Here is a 21,734-nt window from a genome sequence, read left to right as displayed (position 1 = left end):
CACTCACTGAATTTCAGTATGCAATTCTTACTGTCTCAAAGCCTCCAGTAAGATCAGTTTTGAGTGAAGTGCTAGTTTTCCAAAATCCTAAAAATTTAGAGAAATATTACAAACCAGTTTATTTGAACCAATATTGCAGACATATGTTGCAAAAAGTGAGAAGCAATAATTTGTCTTCTTTTAAGGTTCATATTTGATTTTTACTTCCAACAGAAAAAATAATTTACTTTAGAATTTTTATCTTTTTTAGAAAGCTTAGATCTGGAAGAGATTTTTAGGAATTTTTGATTAGTGATGGGAAATATAGCCTCATAGTAGCCATAGTTTGGCTTTAAACGTTAAAATTCTTTAGAACATAAGATTCTTCCCTGTTTTAGGCACATGGAAAACCCCTCAGTTCTTCTGTCCAGTAGAGTCTTATGCAATCACATTCATAAATAATTTTATTTCATATTCTTTTCCTTATTATCGCTTTAACTCTTTATGAGTTTTTTACGGGGAAAAAAGATATATATTATAGACTAAAATTCCCTTATTCTGCCTACTTAAACGTCAATATTTGATAAATGACGATTTTCCAATAGCAAAAAAAACGAAAAAAAAATTCTTTCGGTTTGAATAGTTGCTTAAAAAGAGTTTCAATTTCGTATCTGATAAAAGTAGTATGAAATATTGCACCACTTGAAAAAAAATATGGAATGCGGATTCTATGGCCTATATTAATGAACATATAGGGGGGGGGGGCAATATATATTTCAAAATCTAGGAGGGTGATTTTGTTGTGTGTTTTTCTTCAATGAAAAACAAAAAAAGGCATTTTTCAGTCAAAATACCAAAAAAGATGCGTTTTAATTTTACCAGGGGGGGAGAGGTTTTTCTCGTGATAGATAGTATTTACATAAAAAGCAGCTTTACAGAATTAACCTACTCCTCTAAACTCTTTTTCATAATCTATTTAAACTATCATTGGGTTAATCCAAAGAGAAAGTTTTGAATCTATTTTGATATTTTTCTTTATTTCGTGCATTAGTTTCATTACCTTTCCTAAACCAGGGATTTAATAACCAATTAGAACAAGTAATGACCTTAATGTGTATGAATCTTAAAATCGTGATGCTGATTCTTCATATCTCGAACTAAAACATCATCAATTCTAGACTTTCATTGTACTGAGTGCGTAAAAACCTTGATGGCGGAACAAATTAAAATTATAGCTTTTTTTGAGAGCCCACTTCTTTCGTACTTTCGCCCGACCAAGGGTAAATCTTGCAGTTCAACCACGTTTCCTTTGAAGGAAGTGCCAAATTCCATGATTAGTTGAAAGGTTTTGGAAACAATGTTTCATCAAATTTTCTTTTTTTTTAAATTAATACTGTGATGATTCTGATGAAAAAATGACATAAAATATGCCGTTAGGTTTTTTGGACTCGAGCTCAATTTTGAAACCAAGATTAAGGTACTAAGTGCATCAAACTCTGAGGGCGGAACAGATTAAATTTTCCTGGGAGCCCCTTTTTATCAATACTTCCGCCTATACAAGGCTAAGTTTGCAATTTAGCCACATTTTCTTAGCAAGAAATTGCTGAACGATGGGGCTAGTTGAGAATTGCGCGGGATTCGTGCAAAAATAACTTAAATAAGCCTCTTGTATATTTGAATAAAACTTTAAATTTAATTCGTAAAATTGTCTTCCGCATACCCAAGGTAAAATATTACCGAAGAGCTTTTCAAAAAATCTCAACTTAGCCGTCATTTTCAAGAAGAGCTGAAATTATACGAAATTAAGTAAGGAAATGCTTGGGAAATTTCAATTTATGTTAGGTTGTTATTATTGAATTTTATTGAAATAAATACATTAAGAAAACAGTTTAATTAACGTGTAGTTGAAACGAAACAGGGTAGAGCTACTAAAGCTACGTATAATTCATGACGGTTTTATGGAAACCTACTGGATATTCGCTGATATCAAAATAACCCAAGTATTTTACCTATTTCCCCAAAAATGGCTTTTCGCTTTTTTGTGCTCTGTATCACCTATAACAGATCACTTTCTATTAAAATTCCCGCTGAATAGAAGGCGAAATCACCCTGGAACAAAATTCGAATTTCAGCGTAAAGAACAAGGTATTGGCGAGGGGGCGAGCTCCCTCATATTATGTATATGAGGAAGTTCGCAACCTCGTCTACACCTCGCTTTATACGCTTAATTTCGAATTTTGCAAAATAATGGCCGATATAAGCAATTCATGTTTATGTTATTTTCCGGTCAGTCTGAGCATTTAATTTTACCTAAAGCAGCTTCATATATATGATTTTTATGTGATAATAAGCCAAAGAGATTGCATGTCTTCGGCTTGTGGTTGTTATTAAACACAAAAAAAGTTTTTTCTAACTGAAAGTAAGTAGTAACATTAAAACTTAAAACGAACATAAATTATTAAGCATATCATTTAAAGGTCTTTTCTTTCATTCATTTGAAAATTGCTCAACTTGAGACTCTCATTTTCATAAAAATAGTTTCGACCTCTTTGGCCGTTTATTTTACCACGCCTTAAAAAACTAGTCCCGGAAATATCACTAATTTAAGTTACGTTCGAAAATCCTTCCATGGAGACATTTCTCACGGGGGGAAGAAAATTTTTCATAGAGGGGGAGCTGGATTTCACGACATTATTTAAAAACTGATCAGTAATTAAATAAAACAAAGTTTTTTTCAACTGGAAGTAAGAAGCAATATTAAAACTCAAAACGAAGGGAAAATATTACGTGTATGAGATGGGTTGCCTCTCCTCAGTAGCTCGCCCTTACGCTAAAGATTTTATTTCAACTTTTTAAAAAATTTATTACTCTAATTAAATAGCCTTTGTGATTCAGGAGTAATTCTTAAACAATTGAAACAAAAATAAAACTTAAGTTATTATTAGATTAAAAAAGTAAAATCAATATGTAAATTTTGTTTTAATTATTCATGTACGGTGGGCCAAAATTAAAACCTACGTTAATTTAAAAACGTTCAGAAATTAAGTAAAAAGACAATTTTTTAGCTGAAAGTAAGGAGCGACATTAAAACCTCAAATGAACAGAAATTATTCAATACATGAAAGGGGCTGTCCCCTCTTCAACGCCCTGTTCTTTACGCTAAAGTTTTTTATTGTTTATAAAGGAGATTTGTGAGAGGCAGGCAGATTTTAGCGTAAAGTGCAGGGCATTGAGAAGGGGACAGCCCCTTTCATATACAAAATTTCTGTTCGTCTTAAGTTTTAATGTTGCTCCTTACTTTCAGTAAATTTTTTTTTATTTAATTGCTGTTAAAGTCCATGTACCAATAACTGTAAATTAATTGGCAGCTTTCCGCTTTTACAGTTTTTTGCTTGATAATTCAAACATGGGATTGTAAGTAAAATCTTGGACAATATTTAATTATTTAGTCGTAATTTTTGATGAACAGTAGTTTTATTGAATTAGTTCTTATTAATAATTTTACTATGTGACTGAAGCCATTAAGGTCTCCACAATAATGTTCTCTCATGTTGAAATACATTGTATGCGTATGTTTAAATACATTTAAACATGTTATAGGAAAAGAGAATTATTACCATTTAAAATTGGTGCAAATAAAGCTCCTTTTAGTACTTGTCCCCCCCCACGCCCCCAAGATTTTCATGGCAAGGTTCATGATGCCGTTTCGCCATAGCCCTGTCCATGATTTCCTGTTTATATTACCATGGAAAAAAGATTGTAGCAATGAGAAAGATACTATTACACCACCCAAAGTAGCAATAATAAAGGTGTAGACTAAAAATATTCCCGGGAATCAAGAGGGATTAGATATCAATTTCTACCTCCCCATCCTTCCCCAAATCTCTTTCTATATCCATATGAAGGTCCAATGTGAGTTAGAACGATTGAACATTAAAATGCACTCTTTGAGGCACCTTCCCCCGCCACTCCTTCTTTACAGTAAATATAAGAAACGTTTGGTGCAATAAAAAGGGTGACATCTCCATGTAGCATCCTTATCAAGACTTAGTAACTCCTATCCTCTCTTCGACCATTTTCTTTATTTACCCGAAGGCTCATGGAAAATTAGATTGGGCATTGAAATGTACAGTTTTAGACATCTGGCATCCCCCAGGCTACACTATGATCCACCGTCCCTCCTTTATAATACCTGATGTGCAATTATACATCACCAAAAATAATTTTATGAAAAATTGTCATGTGTGGACTACGTGACTTTTCAATGACGAATGCGCCATCATGTGGCATTACTTCCTTTGCAACTTGAAGCTCAATATGTCATTTTTTTATACTTTTAAATCGATTGATATTCTCAGAATTTTCAATTGGTAGCAACTCAGTCCTCTTTGGACTAAATCGTGCTGCTTAAGGAATTTTCAAAAATCAGGAAACTTTTCTCAGGCTCGTACCTTTTAATGGGTGGCTGATCGACATTTTGAGGTACCTATTTCGTACTTTCTCTTTAGTTGCCCAATTTTGTGCGTTGGGGGATTTTCAATGGTGGAGAATTTTCCGGGCGGGAGGGGGGTCCGTGGAGGAAAATGCCAACTCTCGTAATGGTTCTTTGTCATCTTCGTAAGGTGCTTTTGAAATCATTACAAAGGAAAAGGATCGAAATGTTTTGAGTACCCTGCTTCCTTAAATATAATGAATTCACGAGGAGTGTAGACATAGCGGATAAGCTCAAATCATTCTAAAAAATAGGCTGCGAGTGAAAAGTGGTGGCAGAGGCTTTTCTGGCACTTCTTTGTGAATTGTGAGTTCTTAAATCTTTTTCAAGTTTTCTGACTCAGAGAAGCTTGAGAAACGGAGTTGATAGGCTACAGTTCCGCTGTCGAGTAATCAGTTGTCTGGTCGCCAACGACACTGCAAAGAACTGAAGAGGTCGTATGTGTTGTTTTCTGAAGTGTTTGTGATTGTGCATTGCTCCTTCTCCTAAGCCAAACCCTATTCCATTTGATTCTTTTACACCGTAAATCTGGAAATTACAGGTGCATCCATGGTTATTGCTCATACCCAGATTCTTTACCCTCTCTTGATAGATTTTATTGCCATTACTGCTTAATTATAATTCTTTCTTGAATTTCACCATGCTTTCTTTGATAGCTTCTTAGCTTACGCGGCAATAGCACTGCTTGAAATTTGACGGTTCATAGGTTGTCTTAGCTTGTAGAGCTTATGCCCTGGATCTCCTATCTTCTTGAGTTGCGAATTATCGTTGATGTAGATACGGCCCAACTGAAATAAAGTAAATTAACTAGACATGGAATATAATTATCCCTACGTTCTGAATGGTTTAATCAGAAGCTGGAGCTTAATGGCTGTATTCACACACAGTGGTAGAGTCGTAGCTAGGAAAGCTTTCATCTCTTAAAGATCAGCGACAATGAAAGCTATTTAGTTTCTTGCCTGTTTCTGGGAGGATTTTGAGCTGCACGTCGTTCCAGTACATCGTTATCAGACAACAGAAGAAAGAAATCAAATGGTATCTTTGCTTTCCATGGGAAAAAAGACCAATGTCCTTTTGTTAAAAGGATCAGTGTCTTCTTACTTTTAAAGCATGTCCTTTGAAATCTTGATTGGGGGCGATTCCTCAAATATTATAAGTAGTTGCGTTGAGTCAAAGTATTCTCTTCGTCCGTTCCATTCTGAAGACAAAAATTTTATTAGGCAATGTATTGCATGATTCTTATCCTTTTTTGCGCGTTTGTTATAGTTGTTTTGCTGACGAAGGACCATTATTTTAAATTCTGAATCAAGGACTGACAAAAAATAAGACAAATTATCAAATATAATCCATAGAAATGAAATAAAAAATTCTGCTAAGACAACAAGAATTCTACCACCATAAAAATTGCCAAAACTGTTTTAGTTTGAAACAAATTTCTAACAAGAATTTTAATATTATTTATGCCTATGCAGTTGTTTTTTACCCCAATCTTTCCAAAGTTAGAAAATTTAAATAAAAAAAAGGTTTTGTAGAGAAACCCAATCATCAGAATGAGTTACGAAACACCACCAATATTCTTCCGACATTTAGTCACCTATTCGTCTTTTAATTAAGAAGCTTTTACTTATTTAAAACCAAATTTTGCCAGTCTGATCCGAACCGAATAATCGCCTTCACAAAGACGTATTTTTGCTTAGTCGATAGGAAAACTGGCTGCTGAAAAGAAACTCGCTTCCTGTCAGAGCCCCCATGTTCACATAAAATCGAACGATAAGTCTCAAGATGGAGGCAAGGACTTCTAATAAACCATACCACTGTACCGCCATTTTTCTCAAATAAGACACCTTGTTGAACAAATAATGGGTATCTTTTTATAATCTAGGTTACTTTTACAGGAATACAATACTTCACTAACTTGGGGTGATCAAGGAAATGGAACATGGAATCTACCTCCACTGTTAGATGGCCCTTTAGATCTTGCCCCAACTCAACTAGAAGAAATCGACGATTCTAACATGGTGAGTAGCCATGATAAGATACATTTTTATAAACAACTGTAAAAATGTAACAACATCGACGATGTGGTATCCTCTATTTACCAACAAGAGCACGAAATGTAATAAAAACAATCAAATTTGCCTTAAATGCTTGCTTAATGTTCATAAGAAATGAAACATTAAGTTTCTAAAAAACTGCAACTTAAGTAAGTATGTTAATTATAAATATTACGTTTGAAACATAAAAGCAATATCTATCACGGGCCATCTAAAAATATTAACAAAAATAAAACTTAAATTAATTCTCCTGTTAAAACTGGAAGCTCCAATGAAGTTGTACCGCAAAGGTTTTTGAAGTTTAAAGGTATAGATAACCATTGAAAATCTTTATTCTTTTCTTATGTATTACATTTGAGAGATTGGATTTGGTGCTTTGTTTTGATTTACTCAATTTTTCAAAGCACTCTCTCCAATCTCCCTAACTGAACTTTACCTATATTTTATCAAAACAGATTATATTTTGAATAATTTGCTTCTTTATTTTTATGTAGCCTGTAACATAAAAAAAATCTATAGACAATCAGAAATAACCCTAATTTCCAAAAATTTTTCGACATTAATATATCTGTTACATTTTATTTTGTTTTACTAGTCTAATATGGCCGTAACTTTTATCAAGGTTTTCTTTTTTTTAATCCATCCCTTTCGAAAGCATGGATAATCAATCCACAGGTAATCTCAGTAGTTTTATATCTCTTGAAATCAATTTAGTTTTAACATTTTAATATAACACAGTTTTTTCCGCCAGTATTTTTTTCCTTCTTAGTTCATTTAATTCAAGTATGTATAAAATCTATTGGCAAATAAAACTTTCAATATAAACAATCTAATTAGTTTTCAGTAAAGCAAAAATGAAAATACCGGCTTTAGAAGGATTTGAGTGGGTGGCATCATCACAATTATTTTGTGGGAACTTGCGTTGGTTTTAAAATCTAATATCGTTCATTTTCTGTTTCAACACTCTATTTTCTGTCGTTTATTCGGATAAAGAACCGAAATCAATTCTGAATAGTTTGGCCGCACGAGGTAAATATATTTATAATGAGCGAGATAGGTCGATTATCAAGCTACCACATCGCCTTAATAAAAAAGTCATATTCCACTATCAATAACTATAATAATTCACCCTTTGAGTCCAGAGCATTTCTCTGAACCGAAGAATTTTGGAGACGGGAGGAATTTTTCCCTTTATATATTTTGAAAAATACCTTTTAGGGGAGTATTTTCATTGAAAAACGCCTTTTTCGGTGTTTTTTTTTTTATTGGAGAAACATCAAATTTGAATCACTATTACGTTTTGGAAAATATATTTTGCCCGCTCCCCCCAAATAACGTAAATTGACGGTACTGAGCATTCGATACACCATAAAAAACTATAACGATAAATTTAAAATCGGAAAATAACGGTAAATTTAATTTAGGGTACGTTTCAGAAGTTTACAAATTTAATCTCTAATATATCATAATAAGGAAGAAAGAGAAGCATTTCAGATCTTTTAGTAGGTAAAAATAAACAAATTTGAGCATTATCTGATTATTCTGGAACGCAAAATAACAAACTATTAATTATTGTAAATGATAATTGTCTATTGGAACTAAGCCTTATTCTAAAGAGTCTTCAAAACGAATAACAGACCTCAGACGGCGTTCGCAAAGTTCGTAAAGTTGCTTTGGTAAACTTCCATAAACTTTCACGTGAGCAAGCATTAAAGTTCAACTTTAGTTAACTTTTTTCGTAAAGTTCATAAAGTTGACCAATAGGGAAAGAGTTCCAGAGCAAAACATTTAAACAGATTTGGAAATGTGGAATCAGGAAACTGAAGACATGCTGATCTCTCTAATCCGAGAAAAGCCTGTCATATACCAGTCTTCTCAAGGAAAACACAAAGACAGGATCTGCATTGAAAACATATTCAAAGAAATCAGCACTCTTATGTACCATCAGTTTGGTGATCAGGGAATCTTGATATGCTTGATCCTGAAAACAGAATATGTAACAAGCCCTTGCGCCTTATCAAACTATACTATCATCCCAAGCTCCTTATTTCTTCAAGACCTTTTCTCCGAAATATGAAATGCTTAAGAAATTTGAATAGTTTGCTGCCCAAAACACACGTAAAGTACAAGGCTCGAGCAGTGAAAACTTTACGGAAGCACACTTTGCGAACGACTTTGCAATTATACGAACGCCGTCCATAGCAGTTCTTATTTTTTAGGTTACAATGGTAATAAATGGACACACATTCATCTTTTCCTCTGAAACATACGGCACCATCAATGACCCAATGGAGCTGTTTCAAATTTTTACAGAAAGCTTAGACCACAATGATGACAACAACACAGTTGAAATAATTCGAGAAACAGTACAACACTATCATAATACTGATAATCAAAAAATAGATTCAGTCGAAGATAATACATTATATGCAGATTCATTGACTAGTGAGGAGAAAGAAACAGTAATTGACAATGACAAATTTACATTTGACGGACTACCTGTCGGCTCCTTTAGGTTGCGGAGAAAGCCACTGAAGATAGAGATGCCACCAATACCAATGATGCCAGAATTTTTGATGGAAGAGATACGAAAGGAAAGACAAGTTCATCTTAGGTGACTATAGATCAAATGCTTTAAATTATGATATTTATTAGAGTTACTTTTATAAATAAAAGTTTGCACTGTCTATTCATTTATACTTTATAGTAATCTTTAATCAGGCACATACACGAAAAAGAAGAAACAGATGAATCATATGAAGTATAGGAAATTGGAAAGGTTGTAAGCTCTTGATATTTTGAAAGGAGAGCTCAAGCCTAAATCCCCCCCCCCCCAACACAGCACACGTGCCTGCGTCCAACATGGAGTGGCTCGATGTTAGTAAAAATCAAAGCATCGCTAATGCTCAGTTCAAAATTAGGAAAATGAGCCACTCAGAAGCAAAAATGATCAATCATCTTTGACATTTTTAAGTTTAACATCAAAGAACTTTTAGCATGTGTCTCCAGATGTCCTTTAAAAGAGAGACCAGGGGCAAAAACCAGGAGTCAGTGGACCCAAAAAAGGGACCAGGAGTCAGTTTTGACACCATTAAACTTAAATATATACAGTATTAAAGAATCCTGAACATTTTTTCACCCCATGATTGGTATGTTAAAATTAGAACTAGAAATAAATTCATCTTCTTTTTTGAATTTCCTCCATTATTTATTTTAAAGGATTAATTAAGTTTACTTTTGAAACATTAATATAAAAAAGGATACCACTTGCTGTGGAGAGTAAAATTAACTGAATATCATATACGAAATGATAAGCTAGAGAATAACTCACATAGACCTATTTTTCATAAATACTTTACAAACTGAACATCGGTCCGACTTTGTCTATGTACCAAGTCACTGAATGTTTTCAAAGTGAAAGGAAGTTGTGACTCTAGTCTGCTATTATTACAACCTATTATTATGCCATTATTATTAAAAAGGGGCGAATGAAAAGGTGCTAAGTATAAAATTCTAATTTTTTTGCAACATTTTCATTACTTCCAATTAAAAACGTTTATTAAGATTAGTTTATGTTTTATTTTTTTATTCTTTTCTTTTTCTTAAAATTTCCCTTTTTCTGTTTTCTGCTGAAAAGGGATTCTAGACGCAAAATGCAACCTTATTACATTTCGAAGTTTCACTTAACTAACTGGACTGATATTTATTCGTTTTTCGCCTTCTTCCTTAAAGATGAAATGATCTAAAGTCCCGAGTCAAATTGGGTACAAGAAGCTAAAAAGATAATGCTTATATTCGAAAGAAAATCTTAAATTACAAAGAATACAATAAAAATACAAATATGCTAGGCATTTTTTAAAGAGAAGACGCCATCCAATTATTTCAATGTCTGAATAATTGTTTCTTTTTCATCTTGTAAGAAACTCGTTAACAAATTATATAAAGGTCTCCCACATTGTGCAACAAGAGAAAACATTGCCTGTTTAAAATCCTCTTTTGATTCTTTACTTCCACCTCTAGTGGAAACTTTTGCTTGAGATGAGACATTGGGGAAGATATCAAGAAGAAGATTTCCCCCATGGTCACTCGCCATAAGCATAAACTCTTCAAGAACATCAATATTAATAAAATATTTTGGCAATAGAGGATATTTGAAAGTACCCTTGCTTCTTATTCTATCAACGATGATCTCAGCAAGGTCTGAATTTCTTGGCCAGTCAAACTGAAGAAGGATAAGAGAGATTCCTAGCACTGTATCTGAGCAGCTGGATAACCCTATATCACAATAAGTAGATAGTATCATATGCACAACAAATCTCAAGATTTCTGTAGAAGTTGTGTTCATAAAAGTCAAAACACGCTGGGAGTAGCCATCGGTTGTCATACTAAGTTCAAAGTAATCTAGAGGTGTTTGGTCAGTTGATGGAAGAAGAGGAATAAGTTGCAGCACATTGGTTATAGCCTCAGTTTTTTTCCCTGATATATAAAGAACACTGGCAAGCTTCAAATTTAGACACATCTTATTATTTCCTGTTGCTACAGCAAGAAGATGATTCAGGCTTACAGCTGCTTCATCATATAACGATCGATATAATAAGACATCTACCATAAATGTTTGAAACCAAGGCCATGAAGTAATTCGCAGACTTTCATATAGCCCTGCGAACTGGTGCCGCAGCTCATCAAAGTTGTGCAATAGCTCCCAACAACTTATTGCTGCAGCAAAATTTTCAGTAACTCGCCTACTGAGGTTTTTCAATTTAGGTGTAGTTAGCAGTATTGGATTACCTGGACTTTCCCTCTTTGCTGCTGAGTTTAAATCCGGAACTACAAAAAGATTGTGAACTAGCAGCACTTGTGGCATTTCAGACCACAGATCTCTTTTCTTTGTTGGTCCAACTAAATCAAGGTACTCAAATAATGATTTGAATAACGTGAAAACGGTATAATAATACAATTCAACAAACCTATTTTCTTTCTTGTCAGTAGTTGTGACAGTTCCAGGATTACAAACAGACCAAAGTATCTGGCACAACTGTGCTTTATTTTCAATGTTAAAAGCTTCTGCACCAAGCTTCCAGCCAACTTTGGCACTAACTAATGACAATAACCAAGTCAATTTTTGCATAGGATTCTCCAATTTTGATTCTGTTTCGGAAAGTTCTTTGATTACTAAGTCATTTTTTGCTAGGTAAGATACATAAAATTCAATCGCTTTTTGAAGAAGTGTTAAAAGCAGAGTCTGTGGTATATCAGCACCTTTCACTTTAAGTATTAAAGGAAGCAAGTCGTGGATTAGTATCTTCCTATAGGCGTTACAGGGAGATACATGTGCATTCAATTCAGACTTAGTTAGTCGTTCTACAGCTTTTTGCCACAATCCACTAACTGTTTGAGGGAATTTTTCAAAAAGAGTTATTGTTAGTTTACCCTGAGTGACTGGGTTTTCAATTGTTTGAATAAGCTGTAGTAGGATTTGCTGTTGAACATCAGCGTGCAAGTGTGAAATTAATTCAGCATGAAATTTTGAAGTCGAGGTATTCAAATGGTTATCAAGATCGCAGAAAACAACTTTCGTTTCATTCCAGAATTGTGGCTCGTTTGGAAATTCCATATATATTCTTGACAAAATTTTCGCACTTTCTTTGGCATTCTTTGATGTTTTCTCGGCCCAGTATGCCTCGTGTAAAAGGGAAAAATTCCTAGGGATGAGAGATTTGGCAGTTAAAGCCCATGCTCGAGCCTCAGCATCGTTTATTGACAGTCCAGGTTTCGACTTTTCAATGAGGTAATGCTCGTCATCTTCTGCCTTCAACATTTTCCTGAGAAAGAGAAAAATTGAGAAAAAGATATAAAACGCAACATCGTATGTGATAGCTAGGATAATAAAATAACGTTAAGACTTAAGAGTCATTTTAAGACCAACTATGTTCCAAATGTGTTAATTCAGTGCCCAGCTGATTCTTCTCTCCCCTGGAAAATACCTCCCCCCCCAGGAAAATTCCCACACATTTCAAATTGAACAGCCAGAGGAAAAGTAATACAAATAAAAAGAGTAAAGAAAAGAAGGAATTTCGGATAATTCCACGAATATTCCAAAACAAAGGTAGAATATATGGTTCAGAATATCCTGTTGTATTTATTTTTATATTCTTATCTTTCTTAATTTCCTTCCGACAATTTTCTCTTATTTCTTCTGACGTATAGGCTACCTAGTGGACGCATTCTCGATTACAAGATGTGAACTGGTAGCATTTACTACAGATGTCGATGCCAGACCAAGTCCATGGGAAGCAATTACTCGTACTTCCTAGTCCCAGTCTGTATCTCTGAGTACTTCCATCATAAGGCAGCCCTTCCACAAATGCCACTGATTTAATTTTTCCAAATTAATTTCTTTAACTTTTATCTTTATCCCGCTATGATAACTCAACCCCTGCAAAACACAAAAAAAGAATTAAAATTAATAAAAGTATAAAATAAATACTATAAGATAGTATACCCATATTTCGGAATATAGGTAGAATATTTCAAAACCCTTTCTTCTTTTCAATATTTTTTATTTGCCATACTTTCCTTTGGATACTCAATTTTACAAGTGGAGAGGATTTTCTGAGGAGATATTGTCTGTGGAGGGAATTGTCCACAGGAAAGGACTGTCAACACTAGGTGATTTTTTTAGACTGAAAAAACACACTTATCTGTCAAAATAAACTTATGTTATATCACCTTGTATATGAAAATGTAGTTTTGTCAAAAACTCTTCTTTTAGTTTAATATATATATATATATATATATATATATATATATATATATATATATATATATATATATATATATATATATATATATATATATATATATATATATATATATATATATATATATATATATATATCTATATATATAAAAATAAGTTGTCTGTCTGTCTGTCTGTGGATGGATCAGGTGACGTCACCTGAAAAAACTGGATCAGGTGACGTCAAAACTGAAAAAACTAAAAAAAGGCAAAAACTACAAAAAAAACTAAAAACTAATAAAAAAAATAAAAAAGCTAAAAAACTAAAAAAACTAAAAAAAGGCAAAAACTACAAAAAAAACTAAAAACTAATAAAAAAGCTAAAAAACTAAAAAAACTAAAAAAAGGCAAAAACTACAAAAAAAACTAAAAACTAATAAAAAAAATAAAAAAGCTAAAAAACTAAAAAAACTAAAAAAAGGTAAAAAACTAAAAAAACTAAAAACTAAAAATAAAAAAATAAAAAAGCTAAAAAACTAAAAAAACTAAAAAAACTAAAAAAAGGTAAAAAACTAAAAAAACTAAAAACTAAAAAAAACTAAAAAAAAGGAAAAAACTGAAAAATAAGCTAAAATAAAGGTAAAAACCAATAAAAAACTAAAAAAAAACTGAAAAAACTAAAAAAAGGCAAAAACTACAAAAAAACTAAAAACTAATAAAAAAAGTAAAAAAGCTAAAAAACTAAAAAAACTAAAAAAACTAAAAAAACTAAAAAAAGGTAAAAAACTAAAAAAAATAAAAAATAAAAAAAAACTAAAAAAAAGGAAAAAACTGAAAAATAAGCTAACATAAAGGTAAAAACCAATAAAAAACTAAAAAGAAAAAAAGGAAAAAACTAAAAAAAATTTTCATCTAAAAAACTAAAAAAAACTAAAAAAGGTAAAAACTAAAAGAACTAAAAAAGAAAAAAATAAATGACGACACTCAAAGAGAAAGCGACCAGGACAAAAGGAATGTTCGATTAGCAATCAACAAAGCACCGGGACACAGGGAGTATAAATGACGACCAGGACATAAGTAAAAAAAAAAATTAACAAAACTAAAAAGAAGGTAAAAACTACAAAAAAACTAAAAAGAAAAAAAAACTAAAAACTAATAAAAAAACTAAAAAATCTAAAAATCTAAATAAACTAAAAAAGAAAAAAAAGGAAAAAAATAAAGGAGAAAAACAAAACTAAAAAACGAATGTATATACAGACCGGTACACCGGGATACAAATGACGACCGGGACACAGGGAATATAAATGACGACCGGGACACAGGGACACAACTACAACGGGGACACCGGGGGAAACAGGGGGATATAAATGACGACCGGGACAAAAAAACTAAAAAGAAAAAAAAACTAATAAAAAAACTAAAAAATCTAAAAATCTAAATAAGCTAAAAAAGAAAAAAAAGGAAAAAAATAAAGGAGAAAAACAAAACTAAAAAACGAATGTATATACAGACCGGGATACAAATGACGACCGGGACACAGGGAATATAAATGACGACCGGGACACAGGGACACAACTACAACGGGGACACCGGGGGAAACAGGGGGATGTAAATGACGACCGGGACACCGGGACAGGGAATGGTCGATTAGCAATCACCATCAACAAAGCTCAAGGGCAATCATTAGAATCATGAGGTATAGATCTGAATACAGATTGTTTTCCCATGGACCATTATATGTTGCATGTTCAAGAGTCGGTAAACCTGACAATCTATTTATATGCAAAGACAATGAGACAGCAAAGAATGTTGTATATTCGCAAGTTTTACGTAGTTAAAACCATATATATATATATATATATATATATATATATATATATATATATATATATATATATATATATATATATATATATATATATATATATATATATATATATATATATATATATCTATATTCACAGGTGGGACATAGGGACACAACTACAATGGCGCGAAACTATTATGGCGCGTAACGACTTACGCGCTCGGGGGGGCTTGGGGGGGGCGCGAAGCGCCCCCACCAACTAGGTGTTGGGGTGGCGCGAAGCGCCACCCCAACAGCTAGTATATATATATATATATATATATATATATATATATATATATATATATTATATATATATATATATATATATATATATATATATATATATATATATATATATATATATATATATATATATATATATATATGTATATATACGTGTATTTACACACGAAAAGACAAAATATATACATAAGTATAAATTGAACAAACCAGACAGTAGCATTTGACATTTTGAAATTGTAACTTCTGTACCTCTAAAACATTGTTTTGTAAAGCCTTCAATCGCAATAATTAGTTCTCTAGAAGAGGTGTCCTTATATTATTTTTGTTGAATACTAAAAGCTCTAGATATAACAACCTGCTTTTAAATGATCCCTTAAACATATATCTAGGTTGTTTCTGCGACCCACCAAAGGTGACAAATACACAAAAAATCAACCAAAATTCCATCCATTTCTTTCATCCCTTAGTTCTATGACTATCTGCCTTAGTTCTGCCCTAGGAATGACGCATGGATGGATGACAGATAGAATTATCTATCAACAAATGAACTGATACCATTTTTATACAATTCTAATAAGGGCTTACACTAGATTTGCCCCTCACTCAGACTATCTGTCTTGGCATTTTCTGCAATTAGCCACGGCTTGATGCCCAAAACTACTTGATTTTAATAAAACATAGAAAATAAAATATGGAGACACAACTGCTTCTCATGGGGACTGTAATTCTTCTAAACAGGGTTTTGGGCAATAAAGATTCTAATGGTGCAGTTTTCATTTCTATCTGATACAATATTCGCGGAGTTTTTGACTGTTTTTTGACGTTCCCAATGGCGGACATGACCGTTCTATCATTTTGGCAATTTGCTATTTTTGTTTTTGAGAAAATTGAATTCAAAGTTTTGGCTATACCCCCCAAAAAATATTTTGGCAATAATTGTTAGTGCTTTATTGTGTAACGGTTAGCAGAAATTCTGTGTATAAGATAGCAAATGAAAGCTAAAACATCAGGCCACGTTGTGTGGCCATCTGGTGGAAAAATAAACAACAGTAAAAAAATTGGACACATTTTAAGTAGAGGTCACATGGTATATACTGGGACAAGGACAGGTGGTATGTAGTGGGACATGGATGCTGTCAAACCCAGGGAAGAACGTGACGAAATACGAGATTGCATCTCTTGTTGTTCTGCAGTTGTCCAGTTTGCTAAAGAAGCTGGTATCACTTTACCAACAATACCACCTCAATGCAGCCACAGGTAGCAGCCATTGGACATTTGCCTGTATTTTCTCTCCAAATGCCAATACAATATGGCTACGGACAACTGGATGCTGTCCAACCCAGGGAAGACCGTGACGATATACGAGATTGCATCTCACGTCGGCAAAAGCCTCCCCATATCCTTCACGCCAAAGATCATAATGAGGGGCTTCGAGAAGACAGGGATATGGCCTTACAAGCCAGACATCTTTACAGAAAAGGATTTTCTAACCTCTGCTGTAACTGACAGACCTACAACTGATGATTTGGATCCAGTTGAACCTGGAAACAACCTGGCCGAAACTCCAAGTACAAGTGGGCCTGAACAATCCTCTAAGCCCATTTCAGTTCCTATGATGCCAGAACAAGTTCGGCCATACTCTAAAGCCAAGCTGCGTGTACTGAGTGGCGGAGGCAGGAAGAAAGGCTCTACAAAGATTCCTACTGATACTCCTGTGAAAAGACAGACAGATTGAAGAACAAGAAGCCGAAAGAAAAGATAAGAAAGCATGGTGTGGCAGGGCTAGAGGAAAAGTTGGAAATGTTGGAAGAGCTGGAAAAGCAATAAAAGACCAGACAACAAAAAAACTATTTGTGGATTCAGAAGGAAGTGATGATGAAAAATTCATTCTTGATGATGATAGTGATGACTGGATGAAACTAGGTGAATCGGAAGATGGAAGTGAGAAAGAGAAAGATATCTTTGACAGTGTCTCTGCAGGAGATTTTATTAAAGGTGTTTACAAAGGAGAGTATTTTTTTGGGTCTGTTCAAGAGAAAGACGAGAACAGTGTCAGAGTAAGTGTCATGTGCATGGCAGGTCTAAGAAAGTAGAAGTTATACTTCGTGTTTGCTGACTGGTAGTCTAGTCTTGTGCCTAAGATACTTTTAATTTTAAAGTCAAATTTTTAATGTAGTTTTTATGCAATGAATATTCGAAGTTTTCTACCAATACATGAATCTTTTTACTATGTCCCAGAGTATGCCACCTTGTGTCCCAAGATATACCACCCCCGGTATTTAGTGGGACAAATGGTATAAGCAGGGACGCCCCCTTTTTTTCTTCTAGCTATACAAGAAAAATCTGGAAAAACCACTGTTTATGCAGCAGTTCTGGAGCTCTCATTTAAGCCATAAACTAATTTTCTACTCCAATGTTAACCATGCATCTTGGACGTTTTCCATTATCCGTCTCTGCGTATACCACTTTCTCCTATGCGTCAGTCGAACTATACAGAACTCAAAAAAAAAAAAAAAAAAAATCATAGACTCGTGAATGTTGAGATAGCGAGAGTCAACTGTACGTCTTTAAATCTTCGGTTACTATGGACTAGAGCTTGTTCTTTATGAAGTTGCGTCTTAGAACGCAACCAAGATGGTTTTTTTAAATATTTATTAGAAAATAGATGACCTTGTTGCCCCCTCTAATTAGTTATAAATAAACAATAATCTAACTATCACACACATATTCAATACAGTTTTCAAGATGTGTTTTCCAGGGAGAGATACCCTTGATATTACCACAAACTACCGATCAAAATAATCTGTTTTGAAATCGAAGAACAATTATCATAAAATTGGCCCAACAGCGACCCGGCGTAAATGTGCAAAGAAATGCTCGCTAGCTCCCTTTGGAAGAAGACTATGAAGTCGACAACCAGTCTGATCAGAATGATTGAACGCTATATTAGAAAATGATAGGTTTCATGGAATTTAAATAGTAATCTTTGTGCCAAAATCGCCATCGTAAAATAACCTGGCCTAACTGAGGAAATCATATGTAGTATACGGGAACACTTTTACATCATATGTGATCCACTGTTTTCTGGCAAAAAAGCCCAAAAAACAAAGGACGCCTCTTTGATAGACAAGCTACAATGATATGTAGATACTGACCATCTTCTTGCAATTAAAGTGAGTCACACTGTCATTGTTACTGCAGGGTTCGGACAGGTCGTATCGTTTCAAATTATAGGCACTGTCCTATTTTTATAGAATTTCCCGAGCCCAAATATAGGCCAAATATAGGATTTGGAAGTCTTCGGGATCAGATCTGTGATAGATGGCATGGGATGCCTGGTCACAAAAATTCGTCATTTCCCGAATTTCTGCATTTTTTTTATTTTTTATTTATTTCAAATACAAACTGTACAAATTTTAAAAAACAATAAAAAATCAGATACACATACTCTGTCAGGTTACAGATACAGGTAAAATACTTGGAATCACTCTTGGGTATCAATTTCAACGAGGTCAGTTTTTGTCTTTGCAAGAGACTACTCCATTCTCAAAGATTCCACCATCTACTCTCTTTCACTTGTTCTTGACTTCACAGCTCCTTTGAGCAAAGAAACAGCTAGGGCAATTCTATGTAACTCTTGGAATCGGCAGCCTTCCTCATTCTGTTGGTTGCTTCCTGAAGTAGAGTAACTGCTACTGTTCTCTATTCTTGCTCTGATTTTTAAGTTTTTTTTCTTTTTGCTTTCCAGGTCTTCTTTTTCTTTCTTTTTGTCATGGACCTCCCGCGACTTTCGCTTGTTGTCCTCTTTGAAAGGTGCTTTCTCCTTCTCGGATAGCTCTTCTTTTTTTCTTTTCATCCTGATATTATTGATACCAAGACCGTGCGGAACGTGCAAGATTCAACAGTTCTTTTGTAATAACAAACAATTCTGTTTTTCCTCCATAAAGTATCAACATGTCATATACCATGAGTCTCGCATCCAGAACGCGCTCAGACATTAACGCCCGGTCTTCACTGAGAATCCTACCAGAACGTGAAAATCCACGCTCAACATCTGCGCTGCCATGCGATAATGTCAGCACCGCTTTGATAAGCTTGGTTAGTTCCGGGTACTTGCTGTCCCCGCGCTCATCCACCAGTCTAAAATAATGGCTCCAAAAATGACCGATCAAAGTAATGTCCTAACGGGGTCCAGTTTCCGTTTGCAAAAGCAGCCACTCAGCCTGGGCGACGTCTGAGCTTACTCCAATCACACTCTTGCGTGCCACATCCGCTATGTCTGCAATGCTTCTTGAATCCTTCATGTTGATCGGACTTAAATAGCGTAAAGCCTCTAGAAAACCATCTTTTTCCAGCGGACATTTGTTCAAAATATGGCGAATACCCGCAATAAAATTTTTTCCCACATTGACATAAAAAATGACCTTGTCTTTCAATGTTGCTTTCTCACGGAAAGTTTGTTCCACATTTTCTTAAACTATTGGCTTTTCTGCAAATTTTTCAGCAAGGTTCAACATTTTTGGTGAGAAATTTTCAATCTTGGTTACGAAATCTTGAGTACAGACGCGTCCACAAAGCGTCACAACTAGTCTTTTGATCTCTGAGTGCAGAACATGAATGAAAGGCTCTTCTTTCTGGAACAGTTGGGTGAAACTCATGAACAGTTCTGCTGAGGCTAGAACAAAGTCGAGTTGGGCCTTCATCGTCGCATTTCTGATATAAGCTACAATCTTCAGAAATTTGGGAGTGGACAGAAGTTTCTTCAGTTTTTACTCTCTCGGCATTAAATTCTGGAAATACCCTCAGATTACCAGCCACTTCTACATGATTCTAGCAAGGACACGTCCGATCGTCAGCCAGCGGCTTGGGACATGCTTTATGAAAGCATTCTCTGGCACTTTCACTTTCTTTTGGCACTTTCGATAGTCTTCACAACGCTTAGGCCAGCCGTCAAAAATGAATGCACAAGAAAAAAAAGTCGAAACTTTCTTCTCCGAACACCTGAAGACCTTTCAAGAAAGCGTTATGGATTATATGGATGTTACAAGTACCAATGTTCACCATTCCCTTTCCCGTCACCTTTTTTTTGGCATTGAACTTGTTCCAAATGCTTTTGTCGACGTTTTGTCTGTCACTTCCAAGTGTGATCACTTTTTCAAGTGGTAGCTGACTTTTCTCAATGGCTGACATAATCTTCCTACACAGGTCATCACTTGTCATGTGGCCCATAAAACTTGTGCATAAATGTCTTCTCTGGATTTCGTTTCCGTATGACGACCAATATTGAATACGTATCTGTAAATCTTTCATGCCAGCGTTGTTGACCGTCTTGACATATTCTAGTACAAAATACGACTGAATGTCCTTCATAAGCATTTGATTACAGTATGGATGTAGCGCACCCGTGATCAGATACGCGAGTTTCTTTACACATAGGGACATTCTGTCGGGGATCTTACCGGGGAACATTGCATGGAAGGTTGCGACAATATGGTCTGAAGAGTTAGCAGAAATGGAACTCTGTACCGTCTGAAGCGCCCATAATAACTCAGCTTCATAAGCGGCATCACGCTCACAAAACATGTTTATACCAACTAATGGTTTATCCTTGGTTGTTTCATCAACTAGCAATTGTCCGATCAGGTGAAGGTGTAGTGGATGAAGTTGAGCAGCAACTGCCGCTTTGTTATCTGCAGATCGCACATGTTGATTTAGCTGAGCAACCCCAGCTGTACAACCAAGATTTTTCAAGCAGAGTTTGCAAAAGAAAGAGTTTGCAAAAGAACGAGTACTGGTCACTCCCAGTCTTATACCATTTGCCAATCTTTCTACCGCTGCAATCCGTCTTAGCAAGCCATGGACTATTAAACTTGGTAGGCGCCATACTTAATTGCCAAGCATCACCCACAAAATAGCATCCCAAGATTAAAAGATCATAAAAAGAAAAAATGTGGATATGTCCAAAACTGGGTCGTATTAGCATCAGCCTTTTAAATAGCGTTCAGCCATGAAACGCATAAGTTGCAAGAATTCCAGTCTCATTAAGCAGAAACTGCTAACCTATATACTGATCTTCGCTAACTTAGACAGTCCCAACATGCCAAAAAAAAACAAAACATAGGCTACTAAGTCAACACAACAGTGTAACCCAGGCAGAAGCAGTTTGCTTTATATTTTATAAATAAAAAATATATTTATTTTATTCTTTTGTGTGCATTTTTTACTTTTTCTTAGCTTCATGGTGACCTCCCTCATCACCTAAGTGTTCTGCTATATTTCACCTCTGCTCAGAATAATTATAATCTTCACAATGCCAAAAATCATATTCAAGTTCCTTTTACTCCTTGTGTAAGGTCACATTTTAATCCTTTAATTGCA

At 34.5% G+C, this 21,734-nt stretch overlaps 2 protein-coding genes across 8 annotated transcripts in view; one reads left to right on the top strand and one right to left on the bottom strand.

The window, feature by feature from the left end:
- LOC136038647 (uncharacterized) overlaps positions 1-9,214 on the top strand; it is a 29,259-nt gene extending 20,045 nt beyond the window's left edge. Inside the window, exons 3-4 of the mRNA XM_065721897.1 lie at positions 6,367-6,489; positions 8,745-9,214. Of these exons, the coding sequence (XP_065577969.1) occupies positions 6,367-6,489; positions 8,745-9,143 (522 nt within the window). The 3' untranslated portion in view covers positions 9,144-9,214. The remainder of the gene's footprint in view (positions 1-6,366; positions 6,490-8,744) is intronic.
- Positions 9,215-10,300: 1,086 nt separating this feature from the next.
- LOC136038643 (integrator complex subunit 10-like) overlaps positions 10,301-21,734 on the bottom strand; it is a 32,739-nt gene continuing 21,305 nt past the window's right edge. For all 7 annotated transcript variants that reach the window (XM_065721890.1, XM_065721888.1, XM_065721887.1 and 4 more), the window contains one exon: positions 10,301-12,347. In XM_065721890.1, the coding sequence (XP_065577962.1) occupies positions 10,403-12,343 (1,941 nt within the window). In that variant the 5' untranslated portion in view covers positions 12,344-12,347 and the 3' untranslated portion in view covers positions 10,301-10,402. The remainder of the gene's footprint in view (positions 12,348-21,734) is intronic.

The sequence above is a fragment of the Artemia franciscana genome, chromosome 18, assembly GCF_032884065.1.
Source record: "Artemia franciscana chromosome 18, ASM3288406v1, whole genome shotgun sequence".
Taxonomy (NCBI): domain Eukaryota; kingdom Metazoa; phylum Arthropoda; class Branchiopoda; order Anostraca; family Artemiidae; genus Artemia; species Artemia franciscana.
This window is presented reverse-complemented; position numbering and strand designations above follow the sequence as displayed.